Below are 25,853 nucleotides of genomic sequence, written 5' to 3'. Positions count from 1 at the left end.
TACATATTTATACCTGTTTTCTGAGACGGCTTAGAAGCAATAAGCCCCCAGTATTAGCAAGATACGCAGTGACTAAGTCCTGGTTTCTACATACCATTTTCCAATAAAAGGAACCAGGGATCCTTGGAGAATTGGCTGATTCTAAGGCTAGGGTAGGGAAAACAAAAAATAAGCTTGGGATAACTGCCAAAATGTGGAAGCAACCAAGATGTCCTTCAACAGTCAAATAGATGAATAAACCATGGTACTTCCCAGATAATGAAACACTATTTAGCACTAAAAAGACATGAGCTATCAAGCCATGAAAAGATATGAAGGAAATTTAAATGCATATTACTAAGTGAAAGAAGCCAATCTGAAAAGGCTACATATGGTATGAATCCAACTATACGACATTCCGGAAAAGGCAAAACTTTGGAGACAATAAAAAGATCAGTGGTTTCCAGGGGTTAGGAGGGAGGGAGGGATGAAGAGGAGGAGCACAGCAGAAGAGGAGGAGCACAAATAGAACGGTGAAACTATTTTGTATGACACCATTTGACCAAACCTACAGAACATACACTATACCAAGAGTGAACCCTAAGTAAACAACAGACTTTGAGTGATAGTACTGCGTCACTGTAGGTTGATCAATCACAAAAAAAATAAAACAAACTAACCAACAAATCTGGGGTATCTTATACCAGACAATGTGCCAGAGAATAAGGAAGTACTCAAAAGACAAAAGAACAGGGGCATGTAAAAGAGATACAAGTGTTAATATGAAAGAATTCCCAACAAAACAATTTAAGCAACAAAGTACATTGCACAGCAATGAAACATAACCCAAACCATAAAATACACACGGTCCATCCTGCTATGTATGATGACATAAATAAACAAATAAGAGTGAAGAGACAACGAATCGTCCATACAGAAGAATTCTGCATATTCCCTCTCTTCAGGAGATGATGCATAATTCCATTTCCCACTTCCTAACCCTTCACTCCTACCTCCAGTGAGTGCACTTAGTAATGTACTAACACTGGGTTCTTAGTTTTGACAAATGTACCAGGGTAATGTAAGATGTTAAGAAACAGGGGAAACTGGGTGAGAGGTATGTAAGAAGTCTGCATTATCTTTACAACTTTTCTACATTTAAAAATTATACAAAAACAGAAAGTCTATTTTAAAAAGACAACAGTAAAATTAAACTTTAAAATGGAGCCATAAACTCACTAAACCGACACAGATATCCTTTTGGAAAATGTTAACCTTCTAAATTTAACTACCATTTACTCCACTTTAAAAGTCTGTTAAATAAAATTTAGAAAAACAAAGCTGAGGGAAAGAAGACTAACAATTTCTTCCCGGAGATTAAATCATGTATTAATCTGAAACATGATGTACTATATATTAATAGTACTAGAACTATGCATATTAAACTCAGAACACTTGATTGAGACTATTAGAAATCCTTCATAACATTAAAAAATACAAAACCTCGGGCTTCCTAGGTGGCGCAGTGGGTAAGAATCCGCCTGCCAATGCAGGGGACAGGGGTTCGATCCCTGCTCCAGGAAGATCCCACATGCCGCGGAGCAACTAAGCCTGTGCACCACAACTATTGAGCCTGTGCTCTAGAGCCCGTGAGCCACAACTATTGAGCCCATGTGCTGCAACTACTGAAGCCCATGCACCTAGAGCCTGTGCTCCGCAACAAGAGAAGCCATGGCAATGAGGAGCCTGAGCACCACAACAAAGAGTAGCCCCCACTCACCGCAACTAAAGAAAGCCTGCGCACAGCAAAAAAAAAAAAAAAAAAAAAAAAGACCCAACACAGCCAATAAAATAAATTAAAAAAAAAACCAAAAGCTCATATTCTGCCAATTTAATCTCCTGTAAAGTTTCACTGTACACTGTGTTCTGTGGTTCACTGCACTTTACTGGTAAAGTGGGAATATATTTAATCCACTAGTGATATTATAACCGAGAAACTTGGTATATTTATACCTTTCCCATATTATGATACTTCTGAGGGGAATATACCTTGTCTCTTACTTTACAGATAAAAGAAATGAATAATGAAATGCTGTTAAGAAAAGTTATTCAAAACTTGGATGAAGCTAAAAGGTAGACAGCACATCCTTCCAATCTAATATAGGGACACAGACCCACACAAAGGTTATTTAATTACCTCGGGGAATGAACTCTGCTCCATTATTCTATTTACTATCAAACTAAATATCCCAGATTAAGTAAAGATACATATTAACTTATAGATTTTTGTCCTGTAGAGTTGCAAATCATTTCTGTTAGGTAGAAGAGAAAATTCCAAAGGTTAGGGTTTACTGGTCTGTGGGATATTAACCAGCTCATAACTAACTTAGCAATCTTACTCTAAAATTCCTTTACTAAATTGCCTATGAATTCACAGCTCCCCACAGCTCTTTGAACTAGCCTTACTATTTTACTTATTTCCTCAGTAATTAAGGAATTGAATAAAATGTTGATACATGTTCACTTTATATTTCTATGAATCATGTTTGTAATTTTTTAAAATTATACTTTGACAAGCATAAGGAACTTTCCATGACATGCTTGACATGGCCTTTCCCACATAAAGCTCTGCAAATCCTACAGTCTCACAGGGCTATTATGATAATAGTTTTTCTGCACTGTATTCTGATAATGTTTTCAATTATTTGGTAACTGGAATTATCAAATAACATCTTTCTCTGTCAAAGATAAATCTAAGTATATATTATTTTCAAGACCACCTTTATTCCACCATTGAGACTCTCCATCTTGCCAGTAAAGTCTAAAAAAATAAACATGAACACTATTCTATTTCCCCTCATTTTTTCCACCTGCGCATTTTAAAAACAATGGGAAATACATAAAGATTCCCTGTTTTTACTGGAGCCATTTCCTGAAGAGAGTTTTAAGTCTCAAGCTCTGTATGAGAAAACAAAGATATTTATATCTTTGTAAGAGACTCAGTACTTGTTCAGTCAGCATTAAGAAATTACCCACAGAATCAGAGAATATAAGACTTAGACAGGACTTCAATGATTTTCCTGCCCAATCTCCAAAAAGAAGGAAAACTGGGATGAAAGGATTATAGTGACTTTCCAGCAGTCTGAGAGTGGCTAAAATTAATGTGATTTGACTTCTAATACTTTCTAAATAGGCACACATCTCCTGTGATGACTTTATGGGTTAATTTTCTTTATTTAAACCAATTATTAGAAAACATTTTTTTTCTTCCATCTGTTCCAGGTATCTCTCTCATAATTTTTAGGTGTAAATTATACCTGCATTTACTTTCATAAAGATGATTAATTATACTTATGCGTTGATTATGTATTTTGAGATTTAAGCAAAAAAAAGATTAGTAAAAAGAAAAAACAAATCACAACTTTATATTTCCAGTGTTACATTCTTCACCAAATACCTGACTACACTAATGTGATTTTTTAGAAAGAAATGTGGATATTGTCAAATTTGTCAATCTAAATGTACTTTTAACGAATTAAAGTTGACTAATTACAAACACTAATTTAAATTTTTAGGTTTTAGCATCAGGAAAGAAAACATTATTACCCTCTCAGCCAACCAACAATCAGCAGTCCATTAAAGCAAAAGAGAAAACTCTGTACCCTGACATCACTTCTAGATGAAGCTGTCCCGAGACAGTTAAGAAAACAGGAACATGGAAGAAATTCTCTTCGGGTACCTTTATTTTGCTTGAAGGCTGCAAAAGAAAGCACAATCCATAAAAAGCTATTAAGTTCTGCTCTGCTTTTCACACTCACATTTCTGCCACAACTAAAAATCATAATGCAATTAAACATATATGAGGACAGGGTATTCTCATGAAAAGAAAAGGGGCAGTTATCAGTATACACTTAAAAGAGAAAATCCCTGCTTGGAAAGTGCTAAGTTAAAGGAGGTTTGCTCCATATTTTTTTGAAACATACAACAATCAAAGAACCAAGTACTTTTGCCACCAAATACACTCCTCCCTAAAAACTGATTCTGATTGAGGGACAAGATGAAGCAAGAAATCATGAATTATAATTTTTAAATGTGAGGCATTACATAGTCTTAAAATTTTGACCAGTGACTGAGATTTAATTTTCTCAAGGGAACAGCCTCTAAAACATGTCTTGTCATATTATTATTAAATTGTTAATAATAATGCTTTTAATACAGACTTTTATAAACATAAACTTTTTTTATTAATCTTTTTTTAAGCTCTTTATTGGAATATAATTGCTTTACACTCTTGTACCACCTTTTGAGGTACACCAAAGTGAATCAGCTGTATTTATACATATATCTCCATATCCCCTCCCTCCCGCAACTCCTTCCCACCCTCCCTGTCCTGGCCCTCTAAGGCGTCACCCATCAAGTTGATCTCCCTTTGTTATACAGCAACTTCCCACTAGCTATCTATTTTACAGTTGGTAGTGTATCTATGTCTATGCTACTCTCTCACTTTGTCCCAGCTTCCTCTTTGCCCTCCGCCCCCCAACCCCATGTCCTCCAGTCCATTCTCTGCATCTGCATCCTTATTCTTGCCCTGTCACTGGGTTCATCAGTAACATTTATTTTTTAGATTCCGTATATATAGTTAGCATATAGTATTTGTTTTTCTCTTTCTGGCTTACTTTACTCTATATGACAGACTCTAGGTCTATCCACCTCAATACATACAGCTCCATTTCATTCCTTTTTATGGCTAATATTCCATTGTATATATGTGCCACACCTTTTTTATCCATTCATCTGTTCATGGGCATTGAGGTTGCTTCCATGTCCTGGCTATTCTAAATAGTGCTGCAAAGAACATTATAGTACATGTTTCTTTTTGGATTATGGTTTTCTCTGCTTATATGCCCAGTAGTGGAACTACTGGATCATATGGTAGTTCTATTTTTAGTTTTTAAGGAACCCCCATGCTGTTTTCCATAGTAGCTGTACCAACTTACATTCCCAACAACAGTGCAGGAAGGTTCCCTTTTCTCCACACCCTCTCCAACATTTATTGTTCCTAGATTTTTTGATGATGGCCATTCTGACTGTTGTGAGCTGATACCTCATTGTGGCTTTGACTTGTATCTCTCTAATGATTAGTGATGTTGAGCATCTTTTCATGTGTTTGTTGCCCACCTGTATGTCTTCTTTGGAGAAATGTCTATTTAGGTCTTCTGCCCATTTTTTGATTAGACTGTTTGTTGTTTTGATATTGAGCTGCATGAGCTGCTTGTATATTTTGGAGATTAATGCTTTGTCTGTTGCTTTGTGGGCAAGTATTTTCTCCCATTCTGAGGGTTGTCTTCTTGTCTTGTTCATGGTTTCTTTTGCTGTGCAAAAGCTTTTCAGTTTCATTAGGTGCCATTTGTTTATTCTTGATTTTATTTCCATTATTTTCGGAGGTGGGTCAAAAAGGATCTTGCTTTGATGTATGTCACAGAGTGTTCTGCCTATGTTTTCCTCTAGGAGTTTTATAGTGTCTGGCCTTACATTTAGGTCTTTAATCCATTTTGAGTTTATTTTTGTGTATGGTGTTAGGAAGTGTTCTAATTTCATTCTTTTACTAAACACATAAACTTTTAAAGATGTTAATCTCACTCAATCTTCCTGACAACTAGGAGATAAGAAAAACAGGACCATATCTTTAAAAGATATGATGAAAACTTAGATTTAAAGATTTTTATGAACTTACAATATAGATAGAGCAATCACTCCATTTGAAACTGGTAGGAAACATGCCATTCAATATTTATTAACAGTTAAGATAAAAAATTATTTGGAGGTAAAACATAATTTAAATAGTATAAGTGGCTTGACAGGAAGATGGTGGAGGAGTAGGATGTGGAGATCACCTTCCTCCCCACAAATACATCAAGAATACATGTACATGTGGGACAGCCCCTACAGAACACCTACCAAATGTTGGCAGGGGACTTCAGACTTCCAAAAAGGCAAGAAAATCCCCATGTAACTGGGTGGAGCAAAGCAAAAAGGAAAAAAAAAGAGAGAGACGAAAGAACTGGGAAGGGACCTGCCTCTCTGGGAGGGAGCTGTGAAGAGGGAAAAGTTTCCACATACTAGGAAGCCCCCTCACTGGCGGGGACGGGGGGACCTTTGGAGTCTCGGAGGAGAGGGCAGCAACAGGTGTGCAGAGGGCAGAGTGGAAAGACCCCCTCACAGAGGATTGGCACTGACCAGCACTTCCCAGCCTGAAATGCTTGTCTGCTTGCCCACTGGGGCGAAGGGGACTGGGCGCCGAGGCTTGGGCTTTGGAGGTCAGGTCCCAGGGAGAGGACAGGGGTTGGCTGCATTGAGGACAGCCTAGAGGAATTAGTGTGCGGCAGCTAACTGGGACAGAGTCTGGGAAAAAACCTGGGCCTGATGGAGAGGCAGGAGGCCATTCTTTCAGGGTGCTAGAGAAGCGGCCCGCCACAGAAGCATCCTACTTTGCGCGCTCACAGATGGCAGGGCAATGCCAACGCAAGCGCAAGCTGCAGCTGTTATCTTGGAACCCAGAGACTGCTACTGCTGCCACCAACAGTCCTGTGTGCAAGGCAAATCACTGCCCACACCCTCCCAGCAGCCTGTGAAGCCCAACACAGTCAAGGGTCCCACAATCCGGGGCGAAATTCCCTGGGAGAACGTACAGCACACCTTAGGCTCTTGTAAATTTATGTCAGACTCTGCTGCTGCAGGCTCACTCCACACATTTCAATTGTGACTGACATATCCCTCCATCCCCCAGGCCTAAGTGAGCCCTAATCAGCTGCTGTATTTGCCCCGCTTGCCTGGGAGGGAACACATGCCTGAGAAAGGCCCAGATGCAGGGGTGGGGCCAAATCCAAAGCTGAACCCCAGGGACTGTGCGACCAAAGAAGAAAAAACGGAAACATCTCCTTGCAGCCACATGAGCATACCTGAATAGTCAATAAATGTTCCCACAACTGAGGCTGTGGACTTTGGAGGAAACTGTGGACTTAGAGGGCAAGAACACGTGGGAGTAAGGCCAGATCAGAGTCTGGGCTGGCCCGACAGTGCCCACAGCAGGTCCAGAGACCTACCCAGAAGTATCAGAGGCCTTCCTGGGTAGGCAGGGATTGGCTGTGGCTCACTATGGGGGCAAGCATACTGACAGCCAAGGCCACAGAAAAATATTACCTTTTTATGTTTGTGTTTATATTTGGTTCTTTTTTATTTGCTCTGTTGTTCTTTTTCTATTATATTTTAATTTAAAATTTTTATATACTCCTTTTCCTTTTAAAGCTTTAATTTTAATATATTTTTTATCTTACTCATTTTTTTTTTCCTATTTGTTTCCTTTTTGGGTGTGTTTATTGGTTTGGTTGCTCTCTTCTGCTTTGTTTTCACTTTTTCTTTCTGTGAGTGCGTGGGTGTATGTTTCTTTATGTGATTTTGACTGTTTAGTTTTGCTGTAATCATTTGTCTTGGAGTGTTGCCTCTTCAATTTTTTTTTCCTATTCCTCCATTTCTTCCACACTGGCGGCTTGGTGCTCTGGCCACGGGACAGCCCTGAGCTTCCAAAGTGGGAGAGCCAAGTCCAGAACGTTGGACCACCAGAGAACTCCTGGCCCCATGGAATATTAATCGGTGAGTCCTCTCCCAGAGGTCTCCGTCCAAACACTAAGACCTGGAACAACCCAGGGGCCAGCAAGCTCTAGCCCTGGATGCCTCATGCCAAACAACTAGCAAGACAGGAACACAACCCACCCATCAGCAGAGAGGCTGCCTAAAGTCATGCTAAGCGCAAAGACACCCAGAAACACACCACTGGACGCAGCCCTGCCCGCCAGGGGGACAAGATCCAGCCCCACCCACCAGAACACAGGCACCAGTCTCCCCCACCAGGAAGCCTACACAAGGCACTGGACCAACCTCACCCACTGGGAACAGACAACAGAAATAAAAGGAACTATAACCCTGCAGCCTGCAGACAGAAGACCCCCAAACACAGTAAGTTAAACAAAATGAGAAGACAGAGAAATATGCAGAAGATTAAGGAGGAAGGTAAAAACCCAGAAGACCAAACAAATGAAAAGGAGATAGGCAGTCTACCCAAAAAAGAACTCAGAGAAATGATAGTAAAGATAATTTAAAAATCTCAGAAACAGAATGGAGAAAATACAAGAAATATTTAACAAGGGCCTAAAACAACTAAAGAACAAACAAAGAGTGATAAACAACACTATAACTGAAATTTAAATAACCCTAGAAGGAATCAATATCAGAGAAACTGAGGCAGAACGGATAAGGGAACTGGAAGATAAAGTGATGGAAATAACTGTCATGGAACAGAATAAAGAAGAATGAAAAGAACTGAAGACAGTCTCAGAGACCTCTGCACAACACTAAACACACCAACATTTGAATTATAAGAGTCCCAGAAGAAGAAAAAAAGAAAGGATCTGAGAAAATATTTGAAGAGATTACAGTAAAAAACAAATTCCCTAACATGGGAAAGGAAATAGTCACCCAAGCCCAGGAAGCACAGAGTCCCATACAGGATAAACTCAAGGAGAAACACATCAAGACGCATATAAATCAAACTAGCAAAAATTAAATACAAAGAAAAAATATTAAAAGCAGCAAGGGAAAAACAACAAATAACATACAAGGGAATCCCTTATAAGGTTAACAGATGATTTTTCAGCAGAAACTCTGCAGGCCAAAAGGGAGTGGCAGGATATATTTAAAATGCTGAAAGGGAATAACCTACAACCAAGATTACCCAGCAAAGTGAATGAATAAATCAAATGCTTTACAAACAAGCAAAAGCCAAGAGAATTCAGCACCACCAAACCAGCTCTACAACAAATGCTAAAGGAACTTCTCTAAGTGGGAAACAAGAGAAGAAAAGGACCTACAAAAACAAGCCCCAAAGAATTAAGAAAATGGCAATAGGAACGGTAATTATCTTAAATGTGAACGGATTAAATGCTCCAATCAAAAGACACAGACTGGCTGAACAGATACAAAAACAAGACCTGTATATATGCTGTCTACAAGAGACCCAGTTCAGACCTAGGGACACATACAGACCGAAAGCGAGGGGATGGAAAAAGATATTCCATGCAAATGGAAATCAAAAGAAAGCTGCAGTAGCAATACTCTTATCAGACAAAATAGACTTTAAAATAAATACCATTAACAAGAGACAAGGAAAGTCATTACATAATGATCAAAGGATCAATCCAAGAAGATATAACAACTGTAAACATATATGCACTCCACATAGGAGCACCTCAACACATAAGGCAAATGCTAACAACCATAAAAGAGGAAACTGACAGTAACACAATAACAGTAGGGGACTTTAACACCCCACTTACATCAATGGACAGATCATCCAAGGAGAAAATAAAGAAACACAAGCTTTAAATGACACACTAGAGCAGCTGGACTTAATCGATATTTACAGGACATTCCATGCAAACACAACACAATACACCTTCTTTTCAAGTGCACACAGAACATTCTCGAGGACAGATCACATCTTGGGTCACAAATCAAGCCTCAGTAAATTTAAGAAAATTGAAATTTTATCAAGCATCTTTTCCAACCACAACAGTGTGAGAGTAGATATCAATTACAGGAAAAAATACTGTAGAAAATACAAACACAGGGAGGTTAAACAACATGCTACTAAATAACAGAGTACACTGAAGAAATCAAAGAGGAAATCAAAAAATACCTAGAACAAACAACAATGAAAACACAATGATCCAAAACCTGTGATGCAGCAAAAGCAGTTCTAAGAGGGAAATTTATAGCAACACAATCCTACCTCAAGAAACAAGAAAAATCTCAAACAACCTAACCTTACACGTAAAAGAATCAAAGAAAAAAATACCCCAAAGCTAGCAAAAGGAAAGAAATCATAAACATCATATCAGAAATAAATGAAAAAGAAATTAAAGAGACAATAGCAAAGATCAATAAAACTAAAAGCTGGTTCTTTGAGAAGATGAACACAATTGATAAACTATTAGCCAGACTCATCAGGAAAAAAAGGGAAAGACTCAAATCAACAGAATTACGAGAGTGAGTCAAAAATTATCCACACTCCAGCTATGTTAAAACTTCTGTTGGCTGCACTATCTTAGCACTTTCCGTTCAGGGCTGTCTCCCCAGTCACTGCTGTGCAGGCGTGAACCTGTTATATCAGTTCATCTGTAACTGTGGTGCAAGGAAAAATGGAAGTCCCACTTGTGATCTGCATGAAAGAAGAGCAGCATGCAGTGATTCGTTTTTTGTGGTCTGAGGGTGTACCTGGTCTATTTATTGAAGACTTTGTGTGCAGTACGGAGAAACTGCTTTGTCATGAAGAAGTGTGTATGAATGGATAGAGAAGTTCAAGGAAGGCTGCAGAAGTGTTAGCCATCAAGAAGGAGCCAGACACCTGTCCACGTCCACAGATGATGACAACATTGAGCGTACACAAGAAATGATTCTGTCGAATAGATGAGTGACACTGGATTATGTGGCAAATCATTTGCAAATCAGCAATGGCTCTGCCTGTGAAATAATCCACAACAGACTTAAGTTTCGAAAAGTTTGTGCTGAAGCCCTAAACTTCAGATTAAATGCAGGGGACTGCTATCCAAGGACACTGTGATCTTGCATGACAATGCACGTCTGCACACTTTTGCCCAGACTGTCAACACTCAGCAAAAACTTCACTTTGAGGTGTTAAAGCATCCTTCCTATAGTTTTCATCTTGCTCCACTGGACTTTCACCTGTTTGGTCCCATGAAAGCAGCCCAACGAAGACAAAGATTCACTTCTGATGAAGAAGTGAAGACAGCACTGCATTCCTGGCTTGCAGCTCAGCCTAAAACATTTTTTAATGAGGGAATATGAAAGTTTGTTGACAGATGGACAAAGTATATTGAAAAGGAGATTATGTTGAAAAATGATGTATTTGTCTTTTCTAAGATTTAATTAAAATAAATTCTACAGCCAGAGTGCAGATAATTTTTGACTTATCCTCGTAGAAATGAAAAAGGAGATGTAACAATTGACACCACAGAAATACAAAGGATTATGAGAGACTAGTACACACAATTATATGCCAATAAAATGGACAACCTAGAAGAAATGGACAGATTCTTAGAAAATTACAACCTTCCAAGGCAACCAGGAAGAAATAAAAAATATGAACAGACCACTCATGAGCACTGAAATTGAAACTGTGATTAAAAATCTTCCAACAAACAAAAGCCCAGGACCAGATGGCATCACAGGCGAATGCTACCAAGCATTTAGAGAAGAGCTAACACCTATCCCCCTCAAACTCTTCCAAAATATAGCAGAGGGAAGAACACTACCAAACTCATTCTATGAGGCCACCATCACCCTGATACTAAAACCAGACAAAGATGTCACAAAAAAAGAAAATTATAGGCCAATGATTAACAAAGATGCAAAAACAGAAGTCAACAGCACATTAAAAGGATCATACATCATGATCAAGTGGGGTTTACCCAGGAATGCAAGGATTCTTCAATATACACAAATCAACCAATGCGATATACCACATTAACAAATTAAGGGATAAACACCATATGATAACCTCAACAGATGCAGAAAAAGCTTCTGACAAACTTCAACACCCATTTATGATAAAAACTCTCCAGAAAGGGAGCAGAGAGGGAAACTACCTAAACATAATAAAGGCCATATAAGACAAATCCACAGCCAATATCATTCTCAATGGTGTTTGATAAGCATTTCCTCTAAGATCAGGAACAAGACAAGGGTGCCCACTCTCAACACTATTATTCAACATAGTTTTAGAAGTCCTAGCCATGGAAATCAGAGAAGAAAAAGAAATAAAAGAAATACAAACTGGAAAAGAAGAAGTAAAACTGTCACTGCAGATGACGTGATACTGTATATTAAAAATCCTAAAGAGGCCACCAGAAAACTACTAGAGCTAATCAAAGAATATGGTAAAGTAGCAGGATACAAAATTAATGCACAGAAATCTTTCGCATTCCTATACACTAACAACAAAAAAATCATAAAGAGAAATTAAGGGAAAATCCCATTTACCATTGCAACACAAAGAATAAAATACCTAGGGATAAACCTAACTAAGGAGGCAAAAGACCTGTATGCAAAAAACTATGACACTGATGAAAGAAATCAAAGACATACAAACATATGGAGAGATATACCAAGTTCCTCGACTGGAAGAATCACCATTGTCAAAATGACTATACTACCCCAAGCAATCTACGGATTCAATGTAATCCCTCTCAAATTACCAAAGGCATTTTTCACAGAATCAGAACAAAATTTTTTTAAATGTATATGAAAACACAAAAGACCCTGAATAGCCAAAACAATCCTGAGAAAGAAGAACAAGCTAGAGGAATCATGTTCCCTGGCTTCAGAACACACTACAAAACTACAGGCATCAAAACAATATGGTACTGGCACAAAAACAGACACATAGATCAATGGAACAGAATAGAGAGCCCAGAAATAAACCCACACACTTATGGCCAACTAATCTATGACAAAGGAGGCAAGAATATACAATGCAGAAAAGACAGCCTCTTCAATAAGTGGTGATGGGAAAACTGGACAGCTGCATGTAAAAGAATGAAAACAGAACACTCCCTAACACCATACACAAGATAAACTCAAAATGGATTAAAGACCTAAATGTAAGATGAGGCACCATAAAACTCTTAAAGGAAAACATAGGCAGAACACTCTATGACATGAATGATCCTTTATTGACCCACCTGCTATAGAAATGGAAATAAAAACAAAAATAAACAAATGAAATCTAATAAAACTTAAAGATTTTTGCATAGCAAAGGAAACCATAAACAAGACAAAAAGACAACCCTCAGAATGGGAGAAAATATTTGCCAATGAAGCAACTGACAAAGGATGAATCTGCAAAATATACAAGCAGCTCATGTGGCTCAATATCAAAACAACAAACAGCCTAATCAAAAAATAGGCAGAAGACCTAAACAGACATTTCTCCAAAGAAGACATGCAGATGGCCAACAAACACATGAAAAAATGCTCATCACCACTAACCATTAGAGAAATACAAATGAAAACCACAATGAGGTATCTCCTCACACCTGTCAGAATGGCCATCATCAAAAAATCTAGGAACTGTAAATGCTGGAGAGGGTGTGGAGAAAAGGGAACCCTCCTGTACTGTTGTTGGGAATGTAAATTGATACAGCCACTATGGAAAACAGCATGGAGGTTCCTTAAAAAACTAAAAATAGAACCAGCATATGACCCAACAATCCCACTACTGGGCATATACCCTAAGAAAACCATAATTCAAAAAGATACATGTAACATAACATTCACTGCAAGCACTATTTACAATAGCCAGGACATGGAAACAACCTAAATGTCCATCAGCACATGAATGGGTAAAGAAGATGTGGTACATATATACAATGGAATATTACTCAGCCATAAAAAGGAATGGAATTGAGTTACCTGTAGTAAGGTAGATGGACCCAGAGACTGTCATACAGAGTGAAGTAAGTCAGTAAGAGAAAAATAAATACCATACGCTATCACATATTTATGGAATTTAGAAAAATGGTACTGATGAACAGAGTGGCAGAGCAGGAATACAGATATAGATGTAGAGAACAGACTAGAGGACACGGGGTGGGGAGGGGAAACTGGGATATAGTGAGAGAGTAGCACTGACATATATACACTACCAAAAGTAAAACATATAGCTAGTGGGAAGCTGCTGCATACATAGGGAGATAAGCTCGGTCCTTTGTGATGACCTAGAGGGGTAGGATAGGGAGGAGATATGGGGATATATGCATACATATAGCTGAGTCACTTTGTTGTACAGCAGAAACTAGCACAACATTGTAAAGCAATTATACTCTAATAAAGATGTATTTAAAAATAATAAATAGTATAATTAAGAAAGCTGGATCGAGTTATGACTATTATATCCATTTGGAGGGAAGGAAGCTAATTTACCTACTCTTGTATTTCAAATTTTGATCTGAAAATGTCTTAGTGTAATGGTGAATTAAAACAAGTACTGTAAAAGCAACAAAGCCAATATAAAATTTTCAATACAGGATGTAAGACTCCTTGTAATAGACTTAGTACTGAGTACTGAATTATAAAAACACATGAAATGAAGGTATCTTATTTAACTCTGTTGGTTGTTCTAAGAATACTGCATATCATGTATGGGTATGTGTGTGTATGAATGTGAAATGTAGTGTAAAATTACCACCTGAAATCATTCATTTATTTTGTAATTGCTTATTATTTTTAAAACTTACTTTGAACTGGTCCTAAATGTTCTCTTACTGCTTTTTAAAAATTCATCTTTGAAACCAATTATCACTTAAAGGATATTGTTTCCAAGGACTTAAATACTCAAGACTAAAATATTTGACTTATGTTAGGATTTCAAAATAAAAGATACGTTCTCTGACATTTCTTTACTATTTACTAAGTAATTACATTTCAAATAAGGCCCAGCACATTTATAAGATTATACTTTCTCCTTTCCTTCACCTCTTTAGCCTATAATTTGTATTGGTGTTTTATCCTGACTTCTCTAAAAGTGATTTCTTTCATTTCCTGTAGATACAAAAAAGTCTAATATTTAGGACTTGATTTTAATCTCTCATTTATTAGCATTTTCACAAAATGAAATCTGAGCTTCTTATACCTCTTAAATCCAAATTTTTTAAGTTAAAAACATATCACTACTTCATTATGCCTTCCAATGTCATATGCAAGCATTTATATACTGAAATTCATACTACTTTTTAATAAATTACTTCCTCTCAGTTCTCTTTTATATTATAATGAATGCATTACAGTTACTTTAAAAACTAATGTACATATTAAGTTATATTACTTATATATTTTATTTCTGGATATTAAAGGGACATTATAAAATATTTTTTAAAAAAGTAATTGCTGAGTAATGCAAAAATCGTGGGATAAGCAGATCCAAAGACGTGGCCCTCCACAGAAAAACTGAAAATAATGAGTAGAAACTGTAAGAATCAACTGTGAGAACTCTGGAAATTAGTCAAAGGTTTAAAGTAACCAAACAAATGCTAAATCAAGAAGGAGGAAACTTAAAAATGGTAGACTCCACCCAACAACAGCAGACTGCACACTCTTTTCAAGTGCACATGGACATTGTCCAAGATAGGCCATATGCTAGAACATAACAAGTCTCAACAAATCAGATAAATTATCTTCTTTGAACATAATGGAATGAAACTAGAAATGTAAACTGGAGCAGTTACTTGGGAAAAGTTTGGAGGTTCCTTAAAAGATAAACAAGAATTACTATACATACAACATACAAATTCTACTTCTAGTTATATGTCTAAAAGAATTAAAATCAAGTATTTAGACAACAATACATTAAAAGGATCGTACACCATCATCAAGTGGGATTGATCCCAGAGAAGCAAGGATTTTTCAATATCACAAATCAATGTGATACCCCACATTAACAATCTGAAGAATAAAAACCATATGATCTTCTCAATAGATACAGAAAAAGGTTTTGATAAAATTCAATATCCATTTATGATAAAAAAAAAAAAACTCTTCAGAAAGTGAGCATAGAGGGAACATACCTCAACATAATAAAGGCCATATATGACAAATCCACAGCTAACATCATACTCAATGGCGAAAAGCTGAAAGCACTTGCTCTAAGATCAGGAACAAGACAAGGATGTCCACTCTTGCCACTTTTATTCAACATAGTTTTGGAAGTCCTAGCCACAGCAATCAGAGAAGAAAAAGAAACAAAAGGAAACGAAACTGCAAAAGAAGTAAAACTGTCACTATTTGCAATGACACAATGCTATACATAGAAAATCCTAAAGATGCTCCCATTTCATCTAGAGCTCATCAATGAATTTGGTAAAGCTGTTGAATAAAAATTAATGTGCAGAAATCTGCTGCATTTCTATACACTAACAAAGAAAGATTAGAAAGAGAAATTAAGGAAAAATCCCATTTACCATCACATCAAAAAGAACAAAATACCTAGGAATAAACCTATCTAAGGAGGCAAAAGACCTTTACTCTGAAAACCATAAGATGCTGACGAAAAGAAATTGAAGATGACACAGACGGAAGGATAAACTGTGTTCTTGGCTTAGAAGAATCAATATTGTTAAAATGACTATACTACCCCTGGCAATCTACAGATTCAATGCAATCCCTATTGAATTACCAATAGCATTTTTCACAGAAGTAGAACAAAAAAATTTAGAATTTGTATTGAAACACAAAAGATCCTGAACCGCCAAAACAATCTTGAGAAAGAAGAACAAGCTAGAGGAATCACCTTCCCTGGCTTCAGAACACACTACAAAACTACAGGCATCAAAACAATGTGATACTGGCAAAAACAGACACATAGATCAACGGAACAGAATAGAGAGCCCAGAAATAAACCCACACACTTATGGTCAATTAATCTATGAGAAAGGAGGCAAGAATATACAATGGAGAAAAGACAGTCTGTTCAATAAGTGGTGCTGGGAAAACTGGACAGCTACATGTAAAAGAATGAAATTAAAACAGTCTCTAACACCATATACAAAAATAAACTCAAAATGGATTAAAGACCTAAATGTGAAACCAGATACTATAAAGGAGGAAAGCACAGGCAGAACACTCTCTGACATAAATTGCAGCAGTATTTTTTTGGATCTGACTCCTAGAGTAATGGAAATAAATGCAAAAATAAACAAATGGGACCTAATCAAACATAAAAGCTCTTGCACAGCAGAGGAAACCATAAACAAAGTGAAAAGACAACCTACGAAATGGGAGGAAATACTGACAAATGATGAGGCTGACAAGGGATTATTTTCCAAAATATACCAACAGCTCAATATTAATCAAAAAATGGGCAGAAGACCTAAACAGACATTTCTCCAAAGATATACAAATGGCCAAGAGGCACATGAAAAGACCCTCGATATCACTAATTATTAGAGAAATGCAAATCAAAACTACAATGAGCTATCACCTCATACCAGTCACAATGGCCATCATCAAAGTCTATAAATAATAAATGCTAGATAGAGTGTGGAGAAAAGGGAACCCTCCTACACTGTTCGTGGGAATAAAAATTAGCAGCTACAATGAAGAATAGTCTCGACGTTCCTTAAAAAACTAAAAATAGAAGTCCTATATGATCCAGCAATCCCACTTGTGGGTATCTATCTGGAAAAGCCAAAAACTCTAATTTGAAAAGACACATGCACCCCAATGTTCATGCAGTACTATATACAACAGCCAAGACATGGAAGCAACCTAAGTGTCCACGGACAGATGTATGGATAAAGAAGATGTTATATATATATATACACACACACAACGGAATCTTAGCCACAAAAAAGAATGAAATAATTCCATTGGCAGCAACATGGAAAGATCTAGATATTATATTAAGTGAAGTGAGAAAGAGGAAGATAAATATCATATGATATCCCTTATATGTGGAATCTAAAAAAATGACATGAATGAACTTACTCACAAAAGAGAAACAGACTCAGAGACATAGAAAACAAACATGTTTACCAAGGGGGAAAGGGCAGGGAGGGATAAATTAGGGAGTTTGGGATTAACATATACACACTACTATGTATAAAAAAGATAAACAAGGACCTACTTATAGCACAGGGAACTATATTCAATGTCTTGTAATAAACTATAACAGAAAAGAATCTGGAAAATAATACAAATATCAAACTGAATCACTTTTCTGTACATCTGAAGCTAACACAACATTGTAAATTAACTATACTTCAATTTTTAAAATGGTCATAAAAAATTTTTTAAACCCAAGTATTCAAATAGATACTGTAACATTATTGTTCATAACAGCACTATTCACAACAGACAAAGGTGGAAACATGGATAAGGGGGTAAACAGAATGTAATATATATAAACAATGAAATACTATTTAGCCATAAGATGGAATGGAGTACTTACATACACTAAGACATGGATAAACCTTGAAAACACTATGCTAAGTAAAAGGAAGACATAAAAGGTTACATATTGCATGATCCCATTTCTATGAAATATCTAGAGTAGGTAAATCCATAGGTAATAATCGATGAGAGACATGGTCTGGGGAGAAAGGTAAATGGGAAGTGACTACTTAATGGGCATGGGGTTTTCTTCAGGATAATGAAAATATTTTGGAACTTAATAGGCAGTTGTACAACACTGTAAATGTAGTAAATGCCACTGAAATGTATCCTTTAAAATGGTTAATTTTATCTTGTATGAATTTCATTTCAATTTTTAAAAAAGCATACATAAACAAGTAATTATTGGACCTGACAGGGTTAAAAACTACTAATATGGGACTGCACATTTAAAATTTACAATCTTAAATACTTCCATCAGTAATGAAGAAAGGATAAAAATATATGAATTAAGTATCCAACTTGGTGACTTTGCCAGTGGGAATGGACTTCTTTAACAAGATCCTCAAACTGCAATATTAAAGTTAAGGATTTCTATTTAATAAAGGACGAAATAGATAGCAGAACAACAAAATGTATTAAGGATAAAATGTTTTCAACATCTAAAACTGACAAGTGATTAATGGACAGAAAATATAAGGGCTTCCTTTGAAGAAAAAAAGAGAAAATAAGCTGCTCCCCAACTGGGCAATGGATATGAAAAGTAGATTTACAGAAAGGAAAATTCAAAAGGTTAAGAAGTATGAAGAAACTCTCAAATTCACTTCGAATTAGAGAAACACAAATTAAAACAAGGCATTTTAAGAAGAATTCATTACATACATCTGACTGACAAAGATTAGAAAGTTGTACAACATCAAGTGTAGTGGTAGATTCAGGATGTGGTAGGCAGATTTCTAAGATTTGTCCCAAGCCCCTGGTTTACTCAACCACTAAGCCAGGTTCTGATGTGAAGGGATTTTGCAAATTTAATTAAAGTTCCAAATTAAATGGCCTTAGGATTTGGAGATTTTCTGGGTATTCTTGACCTAATCATGAAAGCCCTTTAAAAGCAGAAAGTTTTTTCTACAGTTGGTTGCAGGAAAGGAAGTCAGGGGCTTCCCTGGTGATGCAGTGGTTAAGAATCCTCCCGTCAATGCAGGGAACATGGGTTCGAGCCCTGGTCCGGGAAGATCCCACATGCCGCAGAGCAACTAAGACTATGTGCCACAACTACTCAGCCTGTGTTCTAGAGCCCATGAGCCACAACTACTGAGCCCATGAGCCACAACTATTGAGCCCACGTGCCACAACTACTGAAGCCTGTGTGCCTGAGCCTGTGCTCTGCAACAAGAGAAGCCACCACAATGAGAAGCTTGTGCACTGCAACAAAGAGTAACCCCTGCTCTCCACAACTAGAAGAAAGCCCATGTGCAGCAATGAAGAACACAGCCAATAAATAAATAATTTTTTTAAAAAAAGAAAGAAAAGGAAGTCAGAAATGTGAAGCTTGAAAAGGATCTGACACGCTGTTGCTGGCTTGAAGATGGAGGAAGACACAGGGAAAGGTGCTTAGAGCAGTCTCTAGGAGCTGAGAGCAACCTGGCCAGCAGCCAGCAACAAAATGGGGACTTTAGTCCTACAACCACAAAGAATTGAATTCTACTGATAGCAAGAATGGGTTTGGAAAAGAATCTCAAGCCCCAGATAAGAACAAAGAAAGCTTAGAGAGCTGACACACTGGTTTTGAGGTTGTGAGACCCTAAGTAGAGAGATTCCAGCCACGCCATTCTGGACTACTGACCCACAGGGCTGTGAGCTAATAAAAGGTGTTGTTTTAAGTCACTACGTTACAAATCTATAGAAAACTAACTCACAGGGAAACAGGAATCTTCAGGTAATGCGAGTGTAGTGTAAACTGGTAATGCTATTCTGGATAACACAGTTAAATTAAAAATGTATATACCCTATGACCAAGGAACTCCACTACTGGATATACATTCTAAAGAAATTTTCATACAAGTCTCTTAGGGAATATGTATAAGACTATTTATAGCAGTATTTTTGTGTGTGTGTGGGGGGTAACTTAGAATTGGAAACAACCTAAAGGTCCATTACTAGAATAAGTCAATTGTAGCAGACAAATAAAAATGAATATCTTGTAGCAATGACAAACAACAAATAGATGTACTTACAGCAACATGGATAGAATTTCAAAACAAAGAGTTAAATGGGAAAAAAAATAGAAAACAGAATAAGATACATAATATGTTATCGTTAATGTAAATGTAAAACATACATAAAATATCACTCATATTTTATGACACATAATAAAAAGATACATCAAAGATATTAAAGCCAGTGCCTCCAAGAGAATATAAGGAATGGAAGTGGGGATTGAGATAAAGAGGAAAAATTAAAACAAGAAAGAGGTTATGTTAGACGTTTTGTCAGCTTGGCATTACTGCGCCCATCTAAACTGAGAACTATGTTTCCTAGAATCCCCTTTCCTGCCTGGTTCCAGGTTATAGCTGGCCATCTATTATGTGCATAAGATTTGCGAGGAGAAAATGAAATTGCAGTCATCGCTCTCAGAAGATTGTGGCAGTCTGACACAGTGACACACACTCACCGTGGTGCTTGGTAATCTCTAATTTCCAGCTTGTCCTCCCTACTACTGATCAATAGTAGCTCTACAGTAACCACCAAGTACTGGACTGCAGTTACTACAGAGTGGACTGTGTTAGATTAATTGCATAATGGCTCCAAGTTGTCACACTTCTCTATATCAGCACCCCTTGGCATATCACACACTAACCCTGAGCTTGGCCATGAGACTTGTTGTGGTCAATGGTATGGTGGCAAAATCGACAAAAATAGTGGCTTGAAAACATGTTTGTGAAGTTCACATTCTTTCTTGGACCTATGCCCCCAGAGCGATCACACCCAATTAACATGATGGAGGAATATGAGAGACATGTGGAGAAGAGATGGGTCACCTCAACCTGAGGCCATCCTAGACTGCCCAGCTCCCAGTCAACCCATCAGCTGACTAAGCCCAACCCAGATCAGAACCACTCAAATGACCTATAAACTCACAGGCAAGAATAAATGGTTTTGTTACACAATGATAAGATACAAGGGCCTTGCAAAGACCTATAACAACAGTGTGGCATGAATGAAAATTATGTTGAACTAAAACACTTACTTTGTGTCATGTACTGTGCTAAAGGGTTTATAAACAATCCAATGAAGTAAGTACTAGTATCCCCATTTAGAGAGAAGGAAACAGACACAGAGGTTAATGACTTTATGACAAAGAACATGAACCAAGGTGGTTGGGCTCCAGAATCTCTATCCCATTTTTCCCGCTAATTTTTTATTGAGGTATAGTTGATTTACAATGTGTTAATATATGCTGTACAGCCAAATGATTCAGTTATACATATATATGTATTATATATATATTCTATATAGTCTACAAACTTTTCTCTTTTTGACTGCATTAGGTCTTTGTTGCTGCGCAAGGGCTTCCTCTAGTTGCAGCGACTGGGGGCTGCTCTTTGTTGCGGTGCGCAGGCTTCTCATTGCAGTGGCTTCTCTTGTTGCGGAGCATAGACTCTAGGCGCTCGGGCTTCAGTAGTTGTGGCGCATGGACTTAGTTGCTCTGCAGCATGTGGGATCTTCCCAGACTAGGGACTGAATCTGTGTCCCCTGCATTGGCAGGCAAATTCTTAACCACTGCACCACCAGGGAAGTCCCAGAATCTCTATCCTTAACCACACATTATTTCCAGGATTCATAAGAAATACTTAACGATGGCTGATTCTGGGGAAGGAAACTAGATTACTGGGGAACAATGTGTGATGGAATCCTTCTGCACTTCTATTCTTTATTTTTAAATTTTTTTTTTAAGTTTTTTTTTTTAATGTGGACCATGTTTAAAGTCTTTATTGAATTTGTTACAATATTGCTTTTGTTTTATGGTTGGTTTTTTGGCCACAAGGCATGTAGGATCTTAGCTCCCCGACCAGGGATTGAACCTGCACCCCTTGCACTGGAAGGCAAAGTCTTAACTACTGGACTGCCAGGAAAGTCCCTTCTGCACTTTTAATTGGGACCTTTTGAACAATAAACTACATTATCTGTTCAAAAAATAAATTTAAAATAGCATATTTCTTAAAGAGTGAAACTCTGAGGTATTATCAGCCAAGTGTTCAGAATAAAAAGTATAATGGTTTTACTCCCTGTGTATTCTGTACCACATAAACACTAACGACTTAATCTTTTGTCCTATAGTGGTGCAGATCACTTTGGTCAGCACCAATCGGAAAATCAAAATGCTAAGAACAAAGTATGGAACAAAGTCAAAAACCAGTAAGAATATAGGTGGTTAGTAAAGTCTAACACTGCACTACTTATAATGAAAATAGAGCTGGGGCAGGCCAAAAGAAGAGAAGGCCAAACACTATTGAGTTCTTTGAGTAGGAACTGAGTTTACACATGTTGGTATGCTAAGCACTTAGCAAAGTGCCAGAGACAAGTAATTGTTCCATAAATGCTTGTTGACCAAAAGAGTGATGTCAAGTGAGTGAGGGGATCAGCAATCAGAAGAAGCACAATGAGCCATAAAAGCTTCTAGCAAAGTGTCATGGCGTTGCTGGTCTAAAAGGTATCTTTAGTGCACATACAGTGTCATGTTTGTTTTCAAATGTAGGTACTGATAAGCAGGTAGTATTACAGAAATAAATTACTTCCTATATATTATAACTACATTGCTTATAAATAATTCTCCATTACTTTTCTAGCATAACTGTAAATAGGTGTTTACTGTGGTTTTTCTTTAATATCACCATCATCTTAACACTGACAAGTATCTTAAAAAACACAAAAGGCAGAGAATGTATTTTCAATACAGTATATGGTTATAAGTTTAAAGTAGCTAAGAGGAAATTTTTCATTTTCTTCAGAAATGTAAACTGTGTGGCCACTATGATTCTATCTTCCTCCTATCCACTCCCACTCACAAACACATAATTTGTAGATATCCTATATAAATACCATTTTTGACTGAATATAAAAGACATCTTCTATCCTCTGCCTACCTTCCCAACAGCAAATCCCCAATTCTGACATCCATCAAACAGAAAGATTTAGAAAAGATGAGACAGTATCATCAATATAATCTTCTGCTCACTGAAAAAAATAGCTCTTCAATTTCACCTTTTTCAGCTTTCTCAAGACTATGCCTCATTTATTAGTTCCAAAGACAGCATCTCTCCATATATTCTCTCATATACCCTTCTGCTCTCTAACAAATTTCCAGTTACCTCTGGGACAGCTTCATTTCCTTCTCTCTTTTTTTATTATCTTTTCAAAAATTTATTTATTGGCTACATTGGGTCTTTGTTGCTGCACGAGGCCTTTCTCTAGTTGTGGAGAGCTGGGGCTACTCTTCGTTGCAGTGCGCAGGTTTCTCTTTGCGGTGGCTTCTTTTGTTGTGGAGCACGGGCTCACAGAGCATGGGCTTCAGTAGTTGTGGCACGTGGGCTCAATAGTCATGGCTCGTGGGCTTAATAGCTCCGCAGCATGTGGGATCTTCCCAGACCAGGGCTTGAACCCATGTCCGCTGCATTGGCAGGCGGATTCTTAACTGCTGCGCCACCATTTCCTTCTCTCTTTATGCCTGCAAGTCTTAAAATGATCCAAACTCACATCAAGCACTCTGAGAATAAGTAAAAATTAAACACAACATTAAAAAATGCTATGTTTTATTTATTTTTAAAAGTTCCTGAAGCAAAACACTGAGCTGGGTGATGGCATTTGGTTGTTTATAGCATTATTCTCTGTGCTTTTCTGTATATTTAAAGTTATAAAAAAAAAAACCCCACAGATCAATATCTGCAGCTCTTAAAAATGTATAACATATTATTGTTGATCCCCACAAGTGTCAGTACTTTTCATTCTCCTATTTTCTTCAAGCATAAAATATTTTATTTTGTTCAGGTTCACTGTTTTTGTTTTGTCTAATTACTAGTGTTCTATAAGTTTACATTAATGGTTGTAGTATTTTTACCTATATGATGCATTAAATAGTCTCATGGGTGTGCTGTGAATATGATTATTATATATTTCTGTATGGGAAAAAGAGTTCTAAGATCCAAAATAACCAACTTAAAAATAAACTTTCTAAATCTCTGATTATATTTCTGCTATACCTTAAAAAGAAAGAAAACAAGATAACTAAATTAAGATAAACATAATTAAAGATACAAAATAAAAATTGTGTTACACAGTCAAAAAACCCATAATGACAAAAATCAATAAGCGTGAGGCAAGTAATGAGATACCAAAGTATTCCAGTTGATTTATGTTAAAAAATATTTTACACAATAAATGATAGCTCTGATTCCAAAAATTTATTTCATTGTATAGTTCTTTAAAAAAATGTTTTTATATTCTAGTATTTCTCCCAAATAAGAGAAAATACTAAAAGGTTTTACTAAATACTAAATACTAAAGAAATATGTTAAAGATGGGTTAAGAGTAGGATGAAAAATTACCCCAGCATTGTTAACCTGATATTCCTTGGGAAAAAACATATATTCACATCATACTACCTGCCACAATGTAAATAAAAATTCTGCAACTTATCTCTGATTGACACAATTACAGATGGTCCTCTATGCTCTGATTTCCAATTTTTCGACTTTAGAATGATGTGAAAGCAATACAGATTCAGTAGATATCGTACTTCAAAATTTGAATTTTGCTCTTTTCCCTGCTAGTGCGATACTCATGATGCTGGCAGCAGCTGCAGCTTTCAGTCAGCCATGCGATCTTGAGGGTAAACAATGGATACACTTACAACCATTCCGTTCCCATAAAACCATTTTTTTTCACTTTCAGTACAATATTAAATAGATTATATGAGATATTCAACACTTGATTACAAAATAGGCTTTGTGTTAGATGATTTTGCCCAACTATGGACGTAACCCCATTGTAAGCAGAAGATCTGTATATGGCCACCAAGCAGACCAAGCAGCACTTACTTTCGTGATTTGAGATAGTATCTTTATATATTTCCACATGAACTTGGGTATATTTATGAGATTTCATTTTTATTCCACTAGTTTATCTGTGTACTGATATCGCACTATTTTAATTTAGAGGCTTTACAGTATTCCTGGTTACTCAAGCATTTTTTTTTTTTTACTCAAGCATTTTTGATGACTGTATTCCTCAGCGTTAACATGCAGACTTTTCCAATGTTTCTCCACTGATGAACAAATTGTGTCTTATCTCAAACATAGATATCTCCCATATTTCCAGGTCCTACTTCAATTCATTTTTCAATTGAATAAATATTTACAGAGTGACTACTATGTGCCAGGTACCAGGCTAAGTGCAGGAATACAGTAATGAATAAGAGACAAGGTCCCTAAGGAACTCCAATATTTTTTAATTTCACGGGTCAACACTGTAAAGCAAAAGTTATTTAATGTGAAGCTTTGATCTATAGTTTTGAAACTTGTGAATATGTCTGAAGGAGGTTATATTGACAAAGTCCTAATTTATAGACTCATTTATCAACTGATCTGCTAATAGCCTGAAGGAACTTACAAAAATTTCCCCAAGTTTCCTACTTCTTTAGGTGTACCAACATTGCAGGAAAAACTGGCTCATAGATTGCTAACAAAAAATGAACTGATGCTCATTTTAATGGCTGAAAATGGAGGTACAAACCATGTGATCCACAGAAAATGACTCACAGCAGTACCCTAGCCAAGCATGCTGGAAAGCCTGTTACCACC

At 36.9% G+C, this 25,853-nt stretch overlaps 1 protein-coding gene across 4 annotated transcripts in view; it reads right to left on the bottom strand.

Annotated features, from left to right (window-relative positions):
* Positions 1-25,853, bottom strand: part of NARS2 (asparaginyl-tRNA synthetase 2, mitochondrial) — a 134,115-nt gene that overhangs the window by 71,101 nt on the left and 37,161 nt on the right. For 3 of the 4 annotated variants that reach the window (XM_057749813.1, XM_057749812.1, XM_057749814.1), the window contains one exon: positions 3,642-3,736. The exons of the other annotated variant lie outside the window; for it this stretch is intronic. In XM_057749813.1, the coding sequence (XP_057605796.1) occupies positions 3,642-3,736 (95 nt within the window). The remainder of the gene's footprint in view (positions 1-3,641; positions 3,737-25,853) is intronic. 4 annotated transcript variants of the gene reach the window in all.

The sequence above is a fragment of the Hippopotamus amphibius genome, chromosome 9, assembly GCF_030028045.1.
Source record: "Hippopotamus amphibius kiboko isolate mHipAmp2 chromosome 9, mHipAmp2.hap2, whole genome shotgun sequence".
NCBI lineage: Eukaryota > Metazoa > Chordata > Mammalia > Artiodactyla > Hippopotamidae > Hippopotamus > Hippopotamus amphibius.
The sequence above is the reverse complement of the archived record's forward strand: the minus strand, read 5'-3'. Positions and strand labels throughout refer to the sequence as shown.